Raw genomic sequence first — 16,354 nt, 5'->3', positions numbered from 1 at the left:
TGTGATGCTGGAAATCTCCAAGTAAGCCGAGATGGATCATTCACTAGGCACTTCTGGCTGATGATGGTTGCAAATGCTTTACCCTTGTCTTTTGAACTGATGTTCTGCACTCTCCCATCATTGATGGGATGGAAGATGTAGTCGATGTGAAGCCAGGACATGGTCTCTGTTAGGTTCTTACTCTTACCAATGTTATCATGGACAGACTCATTTATGTTGAATAGATTAGTGAGGACAGATAGCATAGATTATTTCCTTGTGTTCGTTCTCTTGCAACCTGTTGCAAGCCTGGTTTGATAGCTATGTTGCTCAGGCCCACTTGGTCAGCAGTACTACTGTTGTGATTTTAATGGCATTTTGTATTACTTGGATTAACAATAACATCTTTATTGCATAATATTTATATTACATTATGTTTAAATATGTATCATCTGAATTTCACGAAAGGGTATGTTATTCGTATTATAAGAGAAATCTTTTTATTGAAATTAGTAAGGTTGGCATTGCTAAGTGTGTCCAAGAATGCATCAGGGTTAAATGTCCAAGAATGCGTCAGGGTTAAATATTGATTACTAGCTTGAAATAACCCCTGATAGATTCTTCTAAACTGTGATAAATATTTCAGATCAAATTATAAAATCTGTGATGTTTTAAATTTCTGTCTTTGCAGCTCACACACCTGACAACAGCTTTCTAGGATTTGTGGTTGAACAACATCTCAATGCCAGTGATATTAGTCACCTTGATGATATTAAAAGACAGAATCAGTCTCTTGTATATGGCAAGGTGGATCATTTTTGGAAGGTAAATATATACAGCAATTATTCTATGCTAAGAACTGTTACCCAAGTTACATTTATTTGACTGGAAATTTATATTGGCCAAGATAGAAATAAATTTTGTAGAGCCCATGTACCTGCCTGCTTTCTATTGTTGCTCTACTAATATGTTGAAACACTAGGTGGGCTGGGGAATTATCAATTGCCAGCTTCCGATTTCTCTCATGAAAAGAAGGCAACTGCAAAGAAAAACCTGCACTCGTTTGTGCATCTGAATCAATTTTCAGACAGAGCTTTAAATGGCCACCCAATGCTTCTGCACAAAACAAATGGGAGGCTGTTTAAATATTCAAATTCACTTTTTTGCACCTACTGTCAGACTCCGAATCCGCAGAGCATTCACAGCCCATGCTAGTCCTACTTTCTCCAGGCATTTAAATAGTTACTCCTCCTTCCCCTTCTGAAGCGGACTGGAATTTCAAAATGAGAGCGGGATATTTCAGTTGAATAAAGCCTTGGTCAGACCACGCAAGGAGTACTGTATTTAGTTTTGTGTACCACATCTTAGGAAAGGTAAATTCGCATTGTAAGGGGTGCAGTGCAGATTGATCAGAATGATAGCAGGGTTCAAGAGTTAAATTCTGGAATAACTTGATTTGTATACCCTTAAATTTAGGATATTGAGTGGTGATCTAATCAAGGTATGTAAAAACGTAAAGGGATTTGATAGGACAAAGATTGCATGCATGGCTTTTTAAAAATATCCCTTTATTATGAAACCCCAACGTCATTTTAAACTATTAGCCTTTAGCCTTCACTGCTCCAGGGTAAATAGTTCCAGCATGTTAAGCCTTTCTTCGCTCCAAAGGAAGTGATTGAAGTGAATAGTATAGATGCATTTAAGGGGAAGCTGGACAAGCATTTGAGGGGGAAAGGAGTATCTTTTTATGATGGTAGATTTAGATGAGTGTCAAATGACCTCTCTCTGTGCCAGACATCTCTCTCTTGCCCTTGTGTGCTTGTTTTCATGGCTAACTTTGAGTTGATCATAGTCTTTTACATTTTTTTGAAATGCACTTTCAGCATTCCAATCCTTCGTCTTATTTCTTGGTTGCGCTTTCCATCCTATATAATATGTTATTCAACAGTAGTATCCCATCTTACATCATTCTGGGTGAACCCATGCTAAACACTCTTTATCATTTTTATCTGTTTTATATTAGCACATCTAAAACTGCTGGCAGAATTCCAACTGTGACTTAACCATTACTTTGCATAATTTATTTCTTTCTTCTTGTCTTCTATACCTTGATCTTCTAAAATCCCAAAATTGTGGTGCTTTATGGCTTCATGCATTCAAACTTCCAATGAATTATGTACCTCAGTTCCTGCGTATGTTTATCCATGTCTTTGTGTTTTTTCTTTAAGCATGTAATCCAATTTCTTTGTATATCCTCCCAACATGTACTGTCTCTCACTTCTCCATATTAAAATACATCTTGTACTTGTCTTCCCACTCTGCTAGCCTGACTGACTCCAAGAGTCAGTCTGACTCCAACTTCGGGGTACATCATTTTCATCCATCCTTCAATCCAAGCAACACACATTTGCTCTAAAGCTTGTTTCCTGTTTGTCAACCAGCAGTCTGTGCTGTTACATTTCTTGTGTTTTTTAATTTTTATAACAAGCCTCTTGTGAGATGCCTTATTGGCTGAAAATACATACACACTGGATCTACACAGTAAGTAAGATTTGTTGACAATAAGTACATACCATATCAAATATACAGATATAACTGACTCACTTCTGAGAGTAGGACACAGAGCTGGATTCAAAAGCAAATTCAGGACTAATAGCAGGTGGTTAACACAATGAGCAATCAATGTACGTGTCACAGACGGAATTTATGGCCAGAATTTTACGCTGAACGTGTGGGCGCGCGCCCTAACTGGAATCACATGAAATCATGTGAAAAGATGGCAGGAGCACGTCCTGACGTTGTCATTGCTCATGCGTAGCATTGTGATCAGTGAGTGCATGCGGGAGTTGGAAACATGCCCACGGGCAATTAAGCCCATTAAGGAGCCAATTGTCAGCGATTTCACGTGGCCAGTCAGCTTTTACGTTTGGCAGGCAGGCTAATTGGCCAGGCGGCCTTCATGTTTTTGCTACAAACTCCATGGCTTGGCCTAAATAGCCAAGTGGTTATGGTACTGGGCTTGTAACCCCAAGATCAAGAGTTCAAATCTCACAATGGCAAACTATGAAACAATGTAACTTCATCTGAAACAGGTGGAAACGTGTTTGTACTCGAAAGAGTTACAAACTCCATCCAGAACGGGATAAAATGTCTGGGATTAAACAAAATAAAAGAAGAGGTTTGAGGGATGAGGTGTTAAGTAGTCTGCTGTCAGGTGCTTGAATTTGCAGTATTGACACAGTTTGTAGCAGTTTATCGACCTTATTTCATTTCGACAGTACTGCAGCTCCTGAGGCAGCTCTACAGCTGCCAGCCTTCAGGGAGCACCTGCCTGCAGCCTCACTTTTCTCGGTGCCTGCTGTCTTCCCGCACCTCCAGGCAACACTTGAGTCTTTCTCGGCATGCGTTTCCTGCTGACTGCCAGTTAAGTGGCCAGCCAGCATGAAATCGCTGTTGGGGGTGGATCGCGGCCAAAGTGCATATCTTGTTCGCTTCCAGGCCACCAATCGCACGTGCCTGACGAGTGCAAGATTCAGGCCTGTGTGTTCCTTCTTGCTAGTGTTTTCTTACCTATTGTGTCCCAAATAAATAATTCAAGCAAGCCCTTTGAGAGTTTAAACATAAAGTTATCACACCACTTACTCTGCATTTAGCACAATGTTTCACTCACTTGTCTCGCACACAAAGATTAGAGACAGGTGAAGGTAAGATACTGTTACTGGTTATAATTGTCTGTCTCATTTGTGGCAGGCCTGTAGTTTCTTAAATGCAGTTGATGTTTTAAAGTTAAAGTGAAGGCCATGTAAAGCAAAGAGATTCTCAGTAGGCTGTGAGGTATCTTGTTGAATTTCTAGGAAGTTGGTTCTCAGGTGAACTTTACCCAGAGCGTGTTGGGGAGTCCTTCTCTCAAGTGGAGTCTCCAACATTCAAGATGTTAATTACCATGGCTGCTTGCTGACTAGTTCAATGGCTTTTGGTGGAACTCTGTCTGCAAGCAGCTTGCTGTTTTTAAAAGCAGACAACAAAATGGCTCCCTTATCATGTGACTTCCACAGATGGTGTGTATGTTGATTCCAATCATCTTGTGTAGTCATTTGGCACTTTGAGATTGGACAACATATGCAATGGAAGGTTGATAGGATCCATTTAAATCTGTCTTGTGTACATTGAGTTTCAATGTTCCATTTGTCCAGGGTGAAAGTATCAAGTGGGCTGGCGTTCTATAATCCTGTTTGCTTGATCCATCCTTAAGCAAAGGGATGTATGAATTCTCTGGATGGCTATGAATGTCCATTTTAATTAAGTATTTGCTTAAGACTCAAGACTGAAGCTCAAAATGTCAAAGGCCAAATGATTTTCAACAACTATTTTAATAGTCTGTGTGCATCCAGCTTTTAAAAGTATTGACCAAAAGTTCATAATGTACTGGGCCATGACACGTGGATAGAGTAATTGAGGCATTTACCATTTAAGAAATAATTGGATGCTGCAGAGGAAGGAGTCTTTTTTGGATGGATGAACTAAGACCAAATGGCCAGAAATCATCCATACTGATCATGTGATTAAGAAATTTCTAACAAGTATACTTCATAAATTTGAAACATTAGTAGTTTGCATCAAATTTTGAGTTCACTAGCATAGAAATAGCAGCTCTTAGTTTTGCTTAAATTGCCTCTTTTTAAAAAAATTTATGGTCGTTACCAGCTGGATGTTTAAATACTAAATCTATTTTGGGAGCTATTGAATTTTTTTTGCATGAGCATTGTTGGTTTCTTGGATATTTTGAGGAAGTTATGCCAATCCTTCATTACTTTTCTTAAACCATTTGCTGACACACATCTAACAAACTATCGATAAATTCTTGGAAGTGAAGATCTGAAGGCTGTGCAATCTTTTTCAGAGCCAATTTGATTTTGATTATTGATTAATCTTATTATGGCAAAGACTCAGCCTTGGGCTGATTTTATACACTCACCATTTTGAAGTAATATTCTTTTTTGAGATTCCAGCATTCTGCCACAGGTTTTGATAGCAAATCTGAATGTAAAGTTGCGGTCAGCAAGCCATGAAGCACAACCTAGCCAAAAGAGAAATCATGTTGTGATCTTCCCTCTATCCTGACTTCTGGATTACTGGATAAATTCCATCAAGGTGGACTATTAAATTGCATTGCAAAAATTGCAGCTGTTAAGTCCAAACTTTTGTTCTTTCATGGATTATGGGTGTTACTGGCAAGGCCAGCATTTGTCTCCCTAATTTCCCTTGAGAAGGTATTTGCGAGCCATCTTCTTGAACTACTGCTATCCATGTGGTGCAGGAACTCATACAGTGCTGTTAAAGGATTTTGATCCGGGGGCAGTGAAGGAATTGCTATATTGTTCCAAGTCAGGATGGCTTGTGTGCAATCATCAACGAAAATTCCTACTTCTGACTTAAGAAAGGCCAGTGGTGAAGCAGCTGATGTCCAGGGCATCACTACAGGAGTTCCTCAGGGCAGTGTCCTCGGCCCAACTATCTTCAGGTGCTTCATCAATGACCTTGCGTCATCAAGTCAGAAATGGGGACGTTTTGCACAATGTTCACCATTCGCGACTCCTCAGATACTGAAGCAGTCCATGCCCAAATGCCGCAAGACTGGGACAATATCCAAGCTTGGGCTGACAAGTGGCAAAAAACGTTCACACTGCATAAGTGCTAGGCAGTGACCATCCCCAAAAAAGAGAGAATCCAACCGTCACCCCTTGACATTCAATGGCATTACTTTCACTGAATCTCCAACTATCAACATCCTGGGGGTTAAAAGCAGGTCAGAGGCTAGAAATTCTGCGGTGAGTAACTCACCTCCTCACTCCCCAAACCCTGCCCACCATCTATAAGGCATAAAATAGGAGTGTAATGGGATACTCTCCACTTGCCTGGATGAGTGTTGTGCCAACAACACTCAAGAAGCTTGACACCATCCAGGCCAAAGCAAACTGGTTAATTGGCACCCCGTCCACCAACAATGCACAGTGGCAGAGGGTGTATCATCTTCAAGATGCACTGCAGGAACACACCAAGGTTCCTTGGACAGCACCTTCCAAATCCATGACCACTATCATCCAGGAGGACAAGGGCAGCAGACACATGGGAACACTATATGCAAGTCCCCTCCAAGTCACTCACCATCCTGACTTGGAAATAAATCGCTGTTCCTTCACTGTTGCTGGGTCAAAATCCTGGTACTCTCTTCCCACCCACACTGGGTGTACCTACACCATATGGTCAGCAGTGGTTCAAGAAGGCAGCTCACCACCACCTTCTCAAGGGCTGTTAGGGTTGGGCAATAAATGCTGGCCGAACCAGCGATGTCCACATGCCATAAATTAATAACCAAAAAAAAGCAAAAGATGGAACTCCTGTGATTTCCTGGAATTGAGATGATTGACCTCCAGCAACCACAACCATCTACCTTTGCACTGAGTATGACTCCAGCCAGCAGAGTTTCTTCCCACCCTGATTTCCATTGACTCCAGTTTTGCTAGGGCTCCTTGATACCACACTCAAGTCAAATGCTGCCTTGATGTCAAGGGAAGTCACTCTCACTTCACTTCTGCAGTTCAGCTCTTTTTGTCCATGTTTGAACCAAGGCTGTAAATGGTCAGGAGCTGAGTGATCCTGTGGAACCCAAACTGAGCGTCAGTGAGGGGGTTATTTCTAAGCAAGTGCTGATGGGGCGGTAATTGGCTGAGTTGGATTTGTCCACATTCCCGTGTAGATGCCAGTATTGTAGCCGCACTGGAACAACTTGGCTAGGGGCATGGCAAGGTCTGGAGCACAAGTCTTTAGTACTATTCCCGTAATGTTGTCAGGGCCCATAGCCTTTGCAGTATCCAGTGCTTTCAGCTGTTCCTTGGTATCATGTGGAGTGAAAAGAATTGGCTGAAGGCTGGCATCTGTGATGCTGGGGACCTCCTGGAGGCGGAGATGGATCAACCACTTGGCACTTCTGGCTGAAGATTGTAACAAATGCTTCAGCCTTATCTTTTGCACTGATGTTCTGGACTCCCCCATCATTGAAAGTTCCTCCAGTGAGCTGTTTAATTGATCACCGCTATTCACGACTGGATGTGGCATACCTGCAGAACTTAGATCTGATCCGTTGGTTGTGGAATCGCTTAGCTCTGTCTATGGTTTGCTGCTTATGCTGTTTAGCATGCAAGTAGTCCTGTGTTGTAGCCTCACCGGGTTGACACCTTATTTTTAGGTATGACTGGTGCTTCTCCTGGCATAACCTTCTGCAATCTTCATTGAACCAGGTTTGATCACCTGGCTTGGTGGTAATGGTAGAGTGGAGGATATGCTGGGCCATGAGGTTACAGATTGTGGCTGAGTACAATTTTGCTGCTGCTGATGGCCTACTGCGCCTCATGGATGCCCAGTCTTGAGTTGCTAGATCTCTTCAAAATCTATCCCACTTACCTGGGTGGTAGTGCCACACAACAAGATGGAGGGTTACTCAATGTGAAGATGGGACTTTGTCTCCATAAGGACTGTGTGGTGCTCACTCTTACCGATGCTGTCGTGGACAGATGCGTCTGCAGCAGGCAGATTGGCAAGAATGAGGTCAAGTATGTTCTTTTCTTTTGGTCCCCTCACCACCTGCCGCAGACCCAGTCTAGCATCTAAGTCCTTTAGGGATCGGTCAGTAGTGATGCTACCGAGCCACTCTTGGTGCTGGACATTGAAGTCCCCCACCCAGAGTACGTTCTGAGGCCTTTGCACCCTTGGTGCTTCCTCTGACATGAAGGTGAGTACCGATTCATCAGCTGAGGGGGCGGTATGTGGTAATCAGCAGATTTCCTTGCCCATATTTGACCTGATGCCGTGAAACTTCATGGGGTCCAGAGTCAAGGTTAAGGACTCCCAGAGCAACTCTCTGACTGTCCTGCCAGTGGGACAGGAAGTATCACGGATGGTGATGGTGGTGCCTGTGACATTAATTGTAAGATATGATTCTGAGAGTATGACTGTCTGGCTGTTGCTTAACTAGCCTGTGGAATAGCTCTCTCAATTTTGGCACAAGCCCCCAGATGTTAGTAAGGAGGACTTTACAGGGTTGACAGGGCTGAGTTTCCTGTTACCATTTCCAGTGCCTAAATCAATGCTGAGTGGTCCATCTGATTTTGTTCCTTATAGACTTTGTAGCGGTTGGATGCAACTGAGTGGCTTGCTAGTCCATTTTGGAGGGCATTTAAGAGTTAACTACAGTGCTGTGTGTCTGGAGTCACATGTAGGCTAGACCAGGTAAGGACGGCAGATTTCCTTCCCTAAAGGACATTAGTGAACCAGATGGGGATTTTACAACAATCGACAATAGTTTCATGGTCATCATTAGACTTTTAATTCCAAATTTTTATTGAATTCAAATTCCACCATCCACCATCTGCTATGGTGGGACTCAAACCTGGGTCCCCAGAGCATTACCTTGGGTCTCTGGATTATTAGTGCAGTGACAGTGCCACTGCCTCTCCCTGCTATGGTGAGTTATCGCTTGTATATCTTGTATGTATTACTTACTGCAGGCACTGTGCGTTGGTGAAGGAAATGAATGTTCAAGTTAGTGGATGGGGTGCCGATCAAGCGGTTTCCTTTGTCCTGCCCTTTCTCCTTTGTCCAAACTGCAAAACTGTGAAGCCTGTATCCTCACTATTCTGCAGTAGTGAGACCTGGACAATGCAACTAGACAGGAGAAAAGGCTGAAACAAAAACAGAATTACCTGGAAAAACTCAGCAGGTCTGGCAGCATCGGCGGAGAAGAAAAGAGTTGACGTTTCGAGTCCTCATGACCCTTCGACAGTTCTGTCGAAGGGTCATGAGGACTCGAAACGTCAACTCTTTTCTTCTCCGCCGATGCTGCCAGACCTGCTGAGTTTTTCCAGGTAATTCTGTTTTTGTTTTGGATTTCCAGCATCCGCAGTTTTTTTGTTTTTTGTTTTTATCTCAGGAGAAAAGGCTGAATAGTTCCCATCTTTGCTACCTCACACACAACCTCAGCATTTCTTGGCAGGACAAAATCACCAGCTCTCAGATCCTGCAGCTTGTTAATTCCATAAGCATATACTTATTACTAAGCCAACAACATTTGTTGCTAGCTTGGCCACATTCATTGCTTGGATGACAGCCATATATCCAAAGACCCTTCTGTACGGTAAATGGCTACTGGGTTACGACCTGCTGGCTGTCCGTACCTCTGCTACAAGGGCACCAGAAAAGAGAGATGAAGATGACAGGCATTGATACAGACAACAGGAAGACAATCTCCGATAGCTGCGACCTCCAGAGGCTAACTGTCTGGAGGGTATTAGGAGATGTGATGCAAAACAGAAAGCTCAACTGGCCAAGAAAAGAGCCCAAAGAAAGCAGTCCATCAAATCCTGCACATTCCCAGTCCACTGTCATCTGCAGTAAACGTGACAGCTATTCATGCCAAAGTGGGGCTGCTGAGCTACACCAGACAACGTTTTACAAAGTTGACTACCAAGGTGCAAACCATCATATCACAACAGAAGGCTACCAGAGTCTATTAAATCCAGTTCTTTGTTTCCATATTAAAGCTTCTCATATAGTTCTAGTTAATTACAGTCTTGCTTGACAGCATTAGTTCACCTATTTTTGAGAGAGCAATACTACTTTTAAGTGTTGTGGTATTATCCCATTGGCATTTCTCCAGCCATTACTGCGATTATGTGTCTCAGTAAGCTATTTCACCCTAAAGAGCATCACAGCTGACCCCAATTCTGTCTTTGCCTGCTTTCCTTGCATGTGTTTTTCAGCAGGACTCCTGGGATAGCAATCAAACAGAAGTCGAACCTGTTTTATTTTTCCTCTCCCAGGCTAGGTGCATGAGGATAACCATAGCACCTCAAATATTTCCCAACTGATATTAACTAACTAAGCACAAATCAAGGAATGAACCTGGGATTCTGGTCTCTGTGAGTCAGTATCACACTGAATAATGTATTTACTCTCTGAACCTATGGGAGAACTACATTGAGAGTTTAAGAATACCATTGATTTTAATAAATCCTCCCAAAATTATCCTCTTTGGTTATATATTTAGACTTTCTCCTTGAGTATAAAGATGTAAATTCCTAAACTCGCTTGGATGGCGCACAGTGGGATGGTACCCTACAGCATTCTCTGCACCATAACTTCCAACCTGACCCCTAATTATTTGAGGGGCAAACTCATACCCACAGAGCAGGCTACCTCTGACCTGGGATTTGAGCACTGGTGTAGCAATGAATTTGAAGATACCTTTTTTTGTTCTGCACTATACTGCACTCAGTTCATACTTCAAAATTTTTTAATTGGCTGTGAAGAATTTCAGAATACTGAGCTCAAGAAAGGCAATAAGGCAAGACTTTTTACACTAGCACATCCACCCATTTCTCCTTGCCTACAATTTTAGTTCCTGTAGCCAAATCATAAACCCATCGACTTTTCTTTCAGACAAAAGTAAACATCCACTAATTGTATGATTGTATAGCCTACACCTCCATTTCCTCACTGCATCTTATCTCATTGCCTAAAAAGCTGTATTAACCATTCCTGAAAACCCTTTCTTGCGCAACGTCCCTGTTCTTTAACCATGTATTTTAATGCATTTCTATTAAATTCCCTTCTCTAACAACATTAAAAATCAATGTTTGTATCCTTTTCTGCACATAGCTAATTTCAAAGACCAACACACATTTAAAATTGTTACTTATCTCGCTTTTTTGGTTATCTTTGTCTCTTTAGTTACCTTTCTTTACTATAGTCCAATCTTTGCCACTCGTGTTTTTGTTGGTGTTGTTTTCTTGGCTAACACTTCCCTCTTGTGCTCTTCAACTTCTACACTGACTCAGTGAGTCCAATACCAGCCATGTATTATCCATAATCAGCACACCCCATTCTGTGAAGAGGTGTACTCCCATTTTGCTGCCTCTTCCTTCAGTTTATTCATTTGAATTTACGACTGTAGTCCTGAAAACTTTATTTGACTCCAAGCATAATCATGTGCACACACAACATACATTCTTTTCCTTGTTTAGCTATTACCTTGATATAAATTTAGTCCGAATTTCTCTATCTTGGAGCAACTAGAACATTTTCTCCAAAACTTAAAGTAATAGTCAACAGAATTTTTTTTTATTTCCGAATGAATGTTGTTAACTTAAATATGAAAGAAAACAAGTGTGTATTTTGAAAAAGTGTAAGTACGTAATCTCAAATCTTAAGGGCGAATTTTTAAAAGATATGCAGCAGTGTTCAGTCAGAAGTTTGATTTCACTTGAGTGTAAGCTTTGGAATTAGGATAAACAGATTTAAAAATAAATTATGGATTTTACTTTTGCCGAGTATATTTGATCCCCTGCTGTTGTATTGACAAATCACCAGCTTTTTATATAGTGCTATCAATCTGTACAAATTTTAGTTATCTGACAGCTTGGAGCCTTTCAGGTCAGTTAATTTGACAATTGATACATCAGAATTTTAGATGAGTGAATAAAGATTCAGGCAATGTGCTCTAGAAATTGACTTTGTAGTATCTGAAGTTAAGACCAGATCTAGTTTTTTTTCTAAAATAAAATTTTAACAGTCATAATGAGTAACCAGTAGAGCAATAATTCAATATACTTATATTTGGAAGAGAGATAAAGGAAAAGAGAAGGAGGAAGAAGAACAAGAACCTCTCCCCAACCTCCCAAAAAATAAAATCGACAATATTTATAGGTCAGGTATAGTTTCACCTGATATAATACATATAACCTAAATAGGGTCAGTTATATGAAAGTAGAGAGCTGTAGTTCCTCAAAGTAATCTAAGAAAGACTGCCAAGCTACATGAAATCCATCAGTGGAGCCTCTTATAGTGTACTTTATTTTCTCAAGTTTAAGATTCTGAATACGATCACGTACCCAATCAGTAAAAGAAGGCAGGGCAGACTGTTTCCAATTTAATTGAATAATACTTCTAGCCAATAATGTTAAAAGGCAAGTGCATCAGTCTGAAATTTTGTAAGAGGGGATGCCATTTGGTTCCACTTCAAAGAGAGCTGCAATAAAAGGTTCAGTGTTGCTACTGAAAATGAGATCTAGTTTTTGTATGTGTGACATGGATATGTGTGAGGAAAAATCCATTGCTGTTGTAATATTTTTGGCCATGGTTTGTATTCCCAAGCATGTATACAGGAACCAACTGGAAAAATCTGCTGGAAATATATAACTGAGTCTAATCAACACAAGCAAATGCTGTGTCATTTCTAACTGTATTTACACCCGGATTGCTTGCAAAATGTTGCTAGAGGAAGGGAATAACACCATAAGACATAGGAGCAGAAATTAGGCCATTCGGCTCATCGAGTCTGCTCCGCCATTCAATCATGGCTGATAAGTTTCTCAACCCCATTCTCCCACCTTCTCCCTGTAACCTTTGATCCCCTTACCAATCAGGAACCTATCTATCTCGGTCTTAAATACGCTCGCTGACCTGGCCTCCACAGCCTTCTGTGGCAATGAATTCCATAGATTCACCGCTCTCTGGCTAAAGAAGTTTCTCCTCATCTCTGTTCTAAAAGGTCTTCCCTTTACTCTGAGGCTGTGCCCTTGAGTCCTATTCTCTCATCTTCCCCATGTCCACTCTATCCAGGTCTTTCAGTATTCTGTAAGTTTCAATCAGATCCTCCCCTCATCCTTCTAAACTCCATCGAGTATAGACCCAGATTCCTCAAATGTTCCTCATAGGTTAAACCTTTCATTCCTGGGATCATTCTCGTGAACCTCCTCTGGACCCTCTCCAAGGCCAGCACATCCTTCCTGAGATACGGGGCCCAAAATTGCTCTCAATATTCTAAATGTGGTCTGACCAGAGCCTTAAGGCCTCAGCAGCACATCCCTGCTTTTATATTCTAGTCCTTTCGAAATAAATGCCAACGTTGCATTTGTCTTCCTAACTACCGCGTTAACCTTAAGAGAATCCTGGACCAGGACTCCCAAGTCCCTTTTCACTCCAGATTTCTGAATTCTCTCCCCATTTAGAAAATAGTCTATGCCTCTTCTTCCTACCAAAGTGCATGACCTCACACTTGCCCATGTTGTATTCCATCTGCCACTTCTTTGCCCATTCTCCTAACCTGTCCAAATCCTTCTGCAGCCTCCCCGCTTCCTCAATACTACCTGTCCCTCCATCTATCTTTGTATCATCTGCAAACTTAGCCAGGATGCCCTCAGTTCCTTCATCTAGATCATTAATGTATAAAGTGAAAAGTTGTGGTCCCAACACTGACCCCTGCGAAACTCCACTCGTCACCGGCCGCCATCCTGAGAAGGATCCCCTTATCCCCACTATCTGCCTCCTGCCAGACAGCCAATCTTCTATCCATGCTAGTACCTTACCTCTAACACCATGGCCTCTTTCTTATCTTACTGAGCAGCCTCCTGTGTGGCACCTTGTCAAAGGCCTTCTGGAAGTCCAAGTAGATAACATCCATTGGCTCTCCTTTGTCTAACCTGTTCGTTACCTCCTCAAAGAATTCTAACAGATTTGTCAGGCATGACCTCCCCTTGATGAAATCATGCTAACTTTGCCCGATTTTATCATGCACTTCCAAGTATTCTGAAATCTCATCCTTAATAATGGACTGGAGAATTACGGAATAAAATGTTGGTAATTTTCACTGTTCTGAAATTTTAGCAATAATAAAGGAGCAGTAACAGAATTAAATATTTCAAATAAAATGCAATCATTAAAAGGTTGAGAGCTGAAATGTTTAGGCTCAGCAGGAAAATATCATTCTGACCTTATTGCAATTTTTTCAGTTTTTAAGAAATTTGTCCTCCGCCCTATACATCTTGTTTTTGATACACGTGAATGATGGTTAAATAAGTTGAACCTTGAAAATTTATGGTATGTTTTTGGCACTTTCGTTGGGCCCGAATTATTTGTATACATTTACACCCATTTCAAGTGCAGGTATATTACAATGAGATTACATGTAGTAGGTGTATTATCATGTCTAATCCCTGAGTTACATTCATAGATGACACCCCAGGTATTTTTTATTCGATTTCCTCATGTTCAAGAGCTACATAAAATTTATTACAATAAATTCACTAGTTTTCATTTTGGATAATGGCCAAAGAGTCATTGTTTTAGATTTTGGTTTTTCCTTCGTTCAACCAGACTGGTGGATCAATTAATTTTTTTTTCTTCCCCTTACCCACAGGACAAAAGGTCTTACTTGGATATAATTCACAGTTACACAGAAGTCCATGGCACAGTTCATGGAACTAGCACAGTCCATATTCCTAGCTATGTGAAAAACCATGGGATACTGAGTGGACGTGACCTACAGCTTCTCCTAAGGGAAACAAAGGTATTTGGATGTTGTAGATGATTTGTATTCTAATGTTGAGAAGTAAACTATATATACACAGACAATGACAAGGTTTAGTATTGTGCTAATCCAAATTGAGCTCTAACTGGCATCATTGCAGAATTTACAAAATTGTATAGAAAGAAGCAGATCCCATGTAAGAAAAAAAATAACACAAGTCCACAAATGAAGGAAGATGCTGCTTTATTTTATCAAATTGTTTGATGATGTAGTTTACCTCTAATCTCGACGTAATGAATCATTAATACTTTAGTACAAATCAGCATCTTATTTGCATATTAAGTTTCAGAAATTAATTTAAGGGACATATTGGCAACATAAAAAAAACTGTTAGAAAAACCTTTCTACCCTCATCCCACACCAAAGGGAAAATACAAACATTTTTCTATTAACAGATTACAGGAAATGTTCTCTCTCCAAGTCCTTTTCTCTCCAAGCTGACTTTTTTTGTTTTTAAAGGTTCACCTTATGCTGAACAAAAAAACAATACTGTGCAGTATAAGGTACTTCAAATATCAGACCAAGCTATATGCCTGTAATAACGTTAAACTAACTGGAACACTTAAAAAGCTGCTGTGCTATTATAAAATGTAAGCACCATTACAGGATTTCCAGCTTCAGCAGGGGTGTAAAAGAAAAAAACATTTACATAGCGCCGAATTTTCCATTTCATTGCACCACATCCCACCCAACATTCCGTCCCCCAAATCTCTGGACTGTGCGTATCATGTGATACCTGTTGTGTCTCCAACCTGTTCTACCACTGGTATTTTTTTAAAAAAATTTTATTATGCAAAAGCAAATTATTGCAGGTACTGGAAACCTAAAATTAAAACAGATAATGTTGGAAATGCCAAGAAGATTTGGCAGCATTTGTGGAGAGAAAAAATTATTTCAGGTTTGTGACCTTTTTATCAGATCTGAAGAAAGTTAGAAATATGTTATTATCTCAGTCAAGATGACCTTTTAAAGAAGGAATCCAAAATCCCAGTTATTTACTGAAAGAATAAAGCCGCAAGATTCCATGGTGTAAAACAAAAGAATTTTTACTGTACAAGAGTCAAACAAAGCAAACACTAAATACTATATTGGATAACAATCAATAGTCTAAAACCCATTAAGTTGAACATGAATTAACAGGCAAATTGTGGTTGATTATGAACTATAAATTACACTTTAACTGGCAGATACAACTAAGGCAGATCTTGCGAGTTGGCTCAGCAGTCCACTCAGCGTATATTCCATCAGTCTCAATTACCAAGTCCTTCAAAATTCTGTCTTCCTCATGAAAAATTTCAGCTCCTCTTCTCTGGTTTAGCATGATTCCCAGCAGGCAGCAACGCAAAAACAATCAGAGTTCCACGGACATTGACTTCACCAAAAATGGCATATCTGCATAACCTCCTGTACTCTGCTTATGACTGTTTGAATGGCATAGAACCACCAATGTTATCTTCAAGAAGCAGAAACAGCCACAACAACAGTATGACTGCCTAATTTCCTCTTCTAGATCTAGCCTTCGCCCTCTTCAGCCTACCTGTACTCCCACCACTGGGATTATCATCGGAGTTCTTGCCCTGTGTCGTTTTATATATGAATTCAGACAGCTTCAGTCTCCCCAGAACTTTTGGTTTCCAATCTCAGTTTGTCTTAGTTTTCTTAGGAAAATTACCCTTCCAGTTTCTTTCTTAGTTTCACTTTTCAGTTAGTCTGTCTCAAAAAAAAAATACATGCTTTGAAACCATTGGTTCCATCACAAATGTAATAGTTTTTGAGCAAGTAGGGAATGGTGGGAGAAGGAGAACAAAAGGGAAATCTCTGATGGAATGGAAGGCAGGAGAAATAAACCGATGAAAGGTACAGTTGTTCAAAAGCCAAAAGGAATGGTAATGAATAACAAATGGTGTATCTAGATGAGGTGTCAATGGTTGGATAGCAACTGTCCAAATGCCG

General features: G+C 40.7%; 1 protein-coding gene across 6 annotated transcripts in view; it reads left to right on the top strand.

Annotated features, from left to right (window-relative positions):
• mgat5 (alpha-1,6-mannosylglycoprotein 6-beta-N-acetylglucosaminyltransferase) overlaps window positions 1-16,354 on the top strand; it is a 105,543-nt gene that overhangs the window by 52,549 nt on the left and 36,640 nt on the right. For all 6 annotated transcript variants that reach the window (XM_041200962.1, XM_041200958.1, XM_041200961.1 and 3 more), the window contains 2 exons: window positions 671-804; window positions 14,231-14,380. In XM_041200962.1, the coding sequence (XP_041056896.1) occupies window positions 671-804; window positions 14,231-14,380 (284 nt within the window). The remainder of the gene's footprint in view (window positions 1-670; window positions 805-14,230; window positions 14,381-16,354) is intronic.

This window comes from Carcharodon carcharias, chromosome 12 (genome assembly GCF_017639515.1).
Source record: "Carcharodon carcharias isolate sCarCar2 chromosome 12, sCarCar2.pri, whole genome shotgun sequence".
Classification (NCBI taxonomy): domain Eukaryota; kingdom Metazoa; phylum Chordata; class Chondrichthyes; order Lamniformes; family Lamnidae; genus Carcharodon; species Carcharodon carcharias.
This window is presented reverse-complemented; position numbering and strand designations above follow the sequence as displayed.